At 41.9% G+C, this 8,200-nt stretch overlaps 1 protein-coding gene across 1 annotated transcript in view; it reads right to left on the bottom strand.

The window, feature by feature from the left end:
* Positions 1–1,383: 1,383 nt before the first annotated feature.
* abtb1 (ankyrin repeat and BTB (POZ) domain containing 1) overlaps positions 1,384–8,200 on the bottom strand; it is a 50,756-nt gene continuing 43,939 nt past the window's right edge. The window contains exons 11-12 of the mRNA XM_084333214.1: positions 6,204–6,404; positions 1,384–5,547 (exon numbers count right to left, since the gene is read on the bottom strand). Coding sequence (XP_084189340.1) covers positions 5,341–5,547; positions 6,204–6,404 — 408 coding nt within the window. The 3' untranslated portion in view covers positions 1,384–5,340. The remainder of the gene's footprint in view (positions 5,548–6,203; positions 6,405–8,200) is intronic.

Here is an 8,200-nt window from a genome sequence, read left to right as displayed (position 1 = left end):
CCAATGATTTTTTTGGTTTAAGTGCCCTTTTAAAAGGCAACAAGAAGAGCTGACTTGATTGGCCATAATTGAAGCCAGTCATAACACCACCTGCCAATAATGCATGCCACCAGCGCCCGAGCTAATGTCTGCGCCCCAAGCGTATGCCTGCGCTGGCATCTAGAGTCATGAAAATAGGGCCCTATAGGTCTAATACACGTTCCTGATATCCAGGGAAATAATAATGAATTGCCGTTTAGAGTACAAACACAAAATGCTTTAATATTTTCGAGGGGAACGAGTGTAAGTACTGTATTGCAGACAGCAGTAGAATGTCAGGGTTCTACAGAAGGAACTGAGGTGGACTATCACAGCAACCTCACCAAGCAATGCTTATAATAGTTCCTATATATAGTTAAAATATATATATATATTTCTTTCTAATATTTTAAGTTGTTCTGTGTTTAACTTTTTTTCTGTCTTTCTCTGTGTATGTAATGCATGATACAAGTAAGAGAGACTTCGGGTCTCTACTCTCTTTAAGTGCTGATCTCTACTCTCTTTAAGTGCTGAGTCAGACTGTTTACCAAGCCACATGACTGGTATAATTGATTATGTCAAAATATAAATAATTAATAAAAAAAAGTGTCATTGTTAATGAACAGAACAGTTCCATAGCATTATGTGTCAAAATATCATAGCATGAGACAATTTAAAGTTCCATAAAAACATGGAACTTTAAACACGTGACATGATTAAATTATCAATTGTGATGTTCACAACACCCATTTGAAGCTAATCTCATGATATAAAAACGGGTAACTAGGGAGCTAGCTAGCCATTATTCAATCAATTCTTACATATCAAATAAATCCATGCATTTGAATTGCAAACTTAAATGTAATACACAATGTATAATCACCGCCCATCTTGCCTCAACTTTAAAGGGTAATTCCGGTATTTTTAAAAGTGCACCCTATTTTTCCATAATTTGGGATCTAAATGACTAAAAGGGATAAATGATTTGGGAATCGGTCCAGTATTAAGCGAGATCGCTTCAGCCAGCATCCACAAAACAGGTTGCAATGTAATCCTTGGTCCACAAAAAGTATGTCCACTAAAAGTGCTCGTCTGTGCTCAGATTGTTATTATATGTAACAACATTATGAAAAGGATCCCTACAGAAACAAACCTTAGGGTGTTTTCACACCTGTAGTTTGTTTGCTTTGTTCCGATTCAGGGACTATTATGATACAATTGTTGCACTTGATTCTTAGTTTGTTTGTGTTCACACGGCTGTGTTCACACGGACCAAAACAAACGCACGCGCGAGCAAACTATCACTCATTGGTCAGATTTTGGGGCGTGCCCCCCCCCCCCCCCCAACCCTGAATCTCCGCGTTACATTGAAATCGGGGAGGAGAGAGCGGGGGAGCAAATTAATGAATGTGGATGAGAGCCGTGATGTAAGTGGTTGCAGATACGGCTGTGGGGGTGCTAGAGACATGATCGAATAGTCTTTTATGCGCCTCAATCTCCTGAACACGGCGCGAGCCATTCCTAATCGATCAGAACTAAATCGGCAGCGAAAAAGCCCATTTTAAAGCACCTATTATTACACATGTACATGCGCAGATTGCCCACAGAGTCTGGAGACGCGAGATGACGCGCGAATGAATGTGGACTGTTCTATCAGAGGGGGGAGTTTCGGTGGCCAGTGTCCTTTCAGCCGACCAGCGTAATGAAACAATGATCCCACTAAATGGCCAGAAGCGTCTTATGGCGACATCTACAATTACCTCATTGAGTCTCCAGGTAGACTAATGTTTATATTTAAGTGCAGCGGTCTGTAGCCACTCACATTACCACCGAAGCTCCCCGATGGAACAGTCCACATTCATTCTCTCTGTGAGAGAGAGGGAGAGAGAGAGTCAGTGAGAGGGAGAGAGAGAGGAGGTGTTTGTCTCGCACGGTGCTGCTGTTGCAGCGTCACTACAGTCACTACACTTTCTGTACACTTGCGTGTTCTCCAGCATCTGACGAATGTGATCGTCTGCCCAAATATCAACGAGGCAGTGTACCGAGTCATCGCTGCTCCACGTTGACCCACGGCTCACTATTATTATTATTGTGTCGGTTTGCTAAATCGATTGCATTCTCACAGCATACGAGTCGCGTCGGGTTCGTTTGGAAATGCGCCGAGATCACCCTCTCTAGGTGGTCTCGGTCCGCTTGTTTTGTTCCACAACAGAATGTGATTGCTGTGTTCATATATACCCAACTGAACCGAAATAGCGGGTAAACGCTCCAGGTTTCGGATCAACAGCTCCAAACGAGCCAGGTGTGAAAACGCCCTTAGTGTTTACAGTACGTTTCACTTCTTCCAGTCAATGTTCTAACATCCCAGGTCAACACATTGGGTCTCAATTCACCAAGGACTTACGACAAAAAGGGCTTTCTCTTAGGGCCATTTTAGACCTTTTCGGGCCGATTTTGGATTCACCAACTGTCCCAATAAAACATATATAATTAATATTATATTATAATATATTATTGTCTATATTCATGTCTTGCTCGAAAAGGTCTCAAATGGCCCTAAGAGAAAGCCCTTTTTGTCGTAAGTCCGTTGGAGAATGAGACCCAATAACTTTAGCTAACAACTTTACCTCCACTCTGTCTGCAGCAGGTCTCTGTTCCAACATCCCAGGTCAACACAATGGGTCTCATTCCCGAATATTTTCCAAAGAGTTCTCTTGGAAGACTTATCTTGGAACCGACTGAGACAGAATCAATGACAAGTTCAATCAATGACACTCTGAGTCCCCAACATGCGGGGAATATGTCTTAAGTGTCTCAAACGGTCACAGCTGTGATATCTGCATTGGGGAATGGCACCAGTCTGAAACGCGAACGCGCGTCCCCGTTCAGGTCATTTGCATACAAAACAACGCCTCCAGAGCTCCTTATAAGGCAACTAATGATGCAGCCGTGTGAAAATGGACGCGGAAGCGCTTTGCGACCCATCAAAATTAGATTAGATTAATGTATTGTCATCATATATAGTACAGCTCGTGGTACACCTGCCGACGCACGCACGCACAAGTACAGACTGTACGTAGGGCAGAGCATATATATAGTATCTACTAAATCCTAATGAAACAAGTAACTAGAATAATATAAGCCTACTGTTCATTCATTAGACACGTAGGCCATACTGGCGCACACAAGACTTGTTATGGAATATTAATGCAGTCTATTTCCACGCGATCAGCTTTAGTTCTTATTTATTTATCCACTGTCATTTGAAGTGTTGGTGTACTAGGCTACATAGTGTATTTCAATATCTGTTTTATTGATTAATGATACATTTTTAAGGAATGCAAGTTATAGCTATATCAAACAAATGTCTGTCCCATTGTACCAATCATGTTGGCTATAACCTGCATTCTTTCAAATGTATAATTAATCAATAAAACAGATATGTAACAAATAAGAAATACAAATTCCACAGAAGGCATTAAATAATTATTATTTTCAATAATTTCACAATAATTGCATAATTGTGTTTGAATATCTGAGTAATTAAAGTAATTATACATTTGTCCAAAATAGCTGGTTCAGATATGGTTAATCCAGCTGCCCTGTGATGAGATGAATCCATATTATTTATCTTTCCGACATCAAATGCGTAATTTCTTATCGTACAAATATTGTCATATTTATTTTAATTATGATTAAGTAATTAATTCCAAGGAGGCCTGTAGCGTTGACATGAAGGAATCACTATGATTCCTCCCAAATAAAGCCATTACGAACGGAGAACACAGTCTGTCAAGTTAATAAAATGTTCAATCAGTCAATCAATCATACTGTAAGTGTGCTCCTCGGCACTCTTAAATTCTGCTCTCAGCCACGGGCAAATCCGATCTCAGGGAAATTTGGGGAATTGCGCTACTAGCGCTAATATGTCTTAAATTGGCAGAAACCTGTCTGAGAGGACATTTTTTGTCGTAAATACGTTCGGGAATGAGACCCAATAACTTTAGCTAACAACTTTACCTCCACTCTGTCTGCAGCAGGTCTCTGTTCTAACATCCCAGGTCAACACAGTAACTTTAGATAATAACTTTATCTCCACTCTGTCTGCAGCAGGTCTCTGTTCTAACATCCCAGGTCAACACAATAACTTTAGCTAACCACTTTACCTCCACTCTGTCTGCAGCAGGTCTCTGTTCTAACATCCCAGGTCAACACAATAACTTTAGCTAAGCACTTTACCTCCACTCTGTCTGCAGCAGGTCTCTGTTCTAACATCCCAGGTCAACACAATAACTTTAGCTAACCACTTTACCTCCACTCTGTCTGCAGCAGGTCTCTCCAGCATACAGTATTTATTTGGTATTTATATGGTCACTACGGACCTGACCGATTTTCTCACAGGATTTCAGAGTGAGACTTCTGTTTGATTGAAGAAATAGAAAACTCTTCAGACACTTATAACAGTCTGAGCATGTCAGTGGCAAAAACAAGCACTTTTAGTGGACGTATACTCTCTGACTGAGCGTACTCTGACGTACAAATGCCCCCAAAGATTACATTGCAGCCCATTGGACGGCTGCAGGCTGAAACGATCTTGCTCACTACAGGACCCTTTAATACATACATAAAATTGTCTGACACTTCACGGCCAAGAGCCATATTCATATATGGTATTTCTCATACACACAAAGCAGCCAGCATTCAAATCACTCCCCCTTAATACATCCTTAGATGTCAGCAAAGAAAATTCTTGAAAGTATATATCAAAGTATATAGGCTCAGTAAAAGGTAACAACTACAAACATAATCATCTGCTTCGCCTCCTCCTCACCATCAACGCTCATCACAGAAGACATGTTTACACCACATGGTCTCTCCAACCATCTAGCTCATGTAAAAGCCTCTCAAAACCATTCTTAACAGAAAAACTCCATCCAGGCCCAATTCACTATCCTGATGCAAAAACAGAATATCTCTTGGAGGGGGGTGAACTAGTCAAAATGAATGGGGATTTTACCATTTTAACTATTGCATTTGCAACAATTATGTAGCTAATAAATGGATTCAAATTGATTTCCACAATCACTAAAATAATTGTGATTTTTGCAATTGCAATTTTATAAGAGGTAATTTCAATGCAGCTCTTGTTGTTTTCAGTGAGAATGAGTGGTATGTATCCCCCCTCCTCCTCCTCACACGACGGCAACATGGGTTCTCTTTACATTAGTGACATATTGGTAATCGTGAAATAGGGCGATTACCACAGAAGTGCTTATTTTTAGCGAGCTCAGGCAGGCTCAGCCCCTGCTACCACGTCTGTCTTCAACACTCCAGGTCGATGCTGGCCAGCAGCCGCTCCAGGGCGTCCAGCTTCTGGTTGGCCTCCTCGATATCGCTGTAGGTCTGGACGTTGCTGGTGATGTGGAAGCGGACGTCGTCCACCAGGGGGATGGAGTCTGTCTCGTGTCTGTCCTCCACCGACCCAGCGTCCTCTTTGATCATCTCAGCAAACTCAGGCTGTTCCACCAGCTGTGAGGAGACACCATTGGAGAATTTTTTTTAGCTGAGGTGAAATCAGCATTCAAGGGTACTATCATGGACATGTATACTGTGACACCTGCAACTGCTACTAAACTAGCACATGTCTGCCTGCTGTGGCTGTTCTGTTTTGCTCCGTTTGTCTTACCATGTTTTAATCTGTTTTAACTCTGTTTTACCCCCTGCCCCCTATCCCTCAACAGGCTGTGCCTTTTACCAGGTCGCCATTGTAAATAAGAATTTGTTCTTAATGACTTACCTGGTTGAATAAAGGTTAAATAAAATTAAAATAAAGATGTGAAAAAGATTGAAAACGACATAAACTTGACAAAGCACAAGTCTTCAACGGCAGCAAGGAGGCAACAGTCATTTGTCCACTTTTAAAGCTAACATGAGTGAATGAGTGAATAACGTGAATGAATGAGTGAATGAGTGAATAACGTGAACGAATAAGTGAATAACGTGAACGAATGAGTGAATAACGTGAACGAATGAGTGAATAACGTGAACGAATGAGTGAATAACGTGAACGAATAAGTGAATAACGTGAATGCAAAGTGCTGTGTGCAGTTAACGGTCACCAACTACAACATTATTATATATATATATATATTACATCATAAGACGCCTCCGGTCTCCACACTCACTCGCTCTATGATCTTGGCCATGAACTCCGTGCACTGGTCCTCCAGGCGAGACAGACGGAAGAGCTTGGCCGTCCTCCACATGTGCAGCACGCTGTCCTCAGACAGAGCCTTGGCGAGGGTCCTCCCACACAGGCGCTTCAGCCCCGGCAGCAGGTACATGTCGGCCACAGACAGGACGTCGTACGCGTTCTCTGGGGACAACTGGGGAAACAACAACCCAGACAGGTGATGATTAGATCAAAATGATGAGTCGACGACATACTTGCCGCAATATCACACGCACCCATAAAGACTTTATAATACTCATTATATCTACTTTAGAATATTCATTTTCAGGGTTCGCCTGGCTCATTTAACCGGTTAGTGTTTTGGCAAGAATCAAGAGAGATGATACACGATACAAAAACAAAAACATATTTGGTTTAACCTCAGTCTAGACCTTGGTTTAACCTCTAGAGTTTGGTTTAACCTCTAGACTTTGCAAAATATGATGCATTCAGTCATTGACAGGGATATTTCTGTGCATGTTGATACATTTAAAAGAACCACAGCCAATAGCATTGCAGGATTTTGGCATTAATTTTTTTTTTATCCACTTTTTCTCCCATTTTCGTATCGTCCAATTCAACCCTCCCCTGTCTTTGAACGCTGTTGGCCATGCCTCCCACAAGCCGGCTGCAATGTGGACGAAGCCATACATAGCACGAGTCCCCTCCGATACTCGAGGTAGCAGCCGTCGCATCTTTTCACCTGCACGGCGCGATCTTTCAGCGTCAGGGGTCTGGGCTTTGGAGGGGCCCCGCCCCCATCGCTTCCTGATTCTACTGCGCAGGCGCACCAACCGACCTGTAGGAGTCGCTGTCCACAACGCCCGATCCCCACCCATCAGTTTCCCTCCCCCTAATACTGCCAATGTGTATTAGTACGGCCGACCAGCCAAACTGAAAGCAATGTGGAGCGCTGGGCTCGAACAGGCGAACCCAGCGTCTCCAGTATTCGTGGTGAGCGCCTTGCCCACTGCACCACGTAGCCGCCCTGGATTTTGGCATTCATTAAACTTCAATGAAACAGCTCCAGGGTTCGTCTCTTGATGACAACCTAAAGCCTTTGTTATAACATTTTTATATTTTTTTTATTTTTCTGATCAAATGTTTTATTTTCTCTTTTTTTACATGAAACAAGACAAACAATACAGTAACAGTAATAATCAACAATAACTCACAGGACAATAACAGAAATAATAATAACAATAATGACAGTCCGGTAATTAAATCAGAATGAAAATAGACTAAAAGACATGAAAATAATAAATACAATACCATGGACACTCGCTCGCCCCCCCCCCCAGTCAGGTCTGAGACCCATTAGGTTCAATCGTCTAGGGCAGGGGTTCCCAAACTTTTCAGGCCGGGGCCCAGAAAATAAGGCGTCAGAGAGCCGTGGCCCAATGCACATCGTCAGGCTTTTCTTTCTTTTTTTTTTGCCAGGCGACCGATTTTTTAAGCCAAATATCACTTCAATCCTATTAAGTTAGTTCAAGTTAGTTATTCATTTATATGTGCTATTTATGAGAGGGCTAACTTGTTGCAAAATAATAATGATAATAATAATAGCCTCATTAAAATACTATTGTTGCTTCGGTTGTTTTCAGCGTTTTATGTGCATAATCTGTTATTTAGTTTGAAATGTTCGTTGAAATAAGTAGATTTTTCGTTTTTGTTTATTTATTAAGTTAATATAAAACCATATAGTCACATTTTAGAATAGAATTTTAGAATACAACTAGAAACACTGTCCTGGCCTGCTTCTAAGTTCAGTGGCCTGACAAAAAAAAAAAAAAAAAAAGAAAAAAAATGTATTTTTTATTTTTTTTAATCATCTCGCGGCCCTCCCGTGGCTGCTCGCGGCCCACCTTTGGGTCGCGACCCCGACTTTGGGAACCACTGGTCTAGGGCAGTGATTCCCAACCTGGGGTCCGCCAGGGGGCGCAGGGGGTC

Source organism: Notolepis coatsorum (genome assembly GCF_963971535.1).
Source record: "Notolepis coatsorum genome assembly, chromosome: 17".
In the NCBI taxonomy this organism is placed as follows: domain Eukaryota; kingdom Metazoa; phylum Chordata; class Actinopteri; order Aulopiformes; family Paralepididae; genus Notolepis; species Notolepis coatsorum.
The sequence above is the reverse complement of the archived record's forward strand: the minus strand, read 5'-3'. Positions and strand labels throughout refer to the sequence as shown.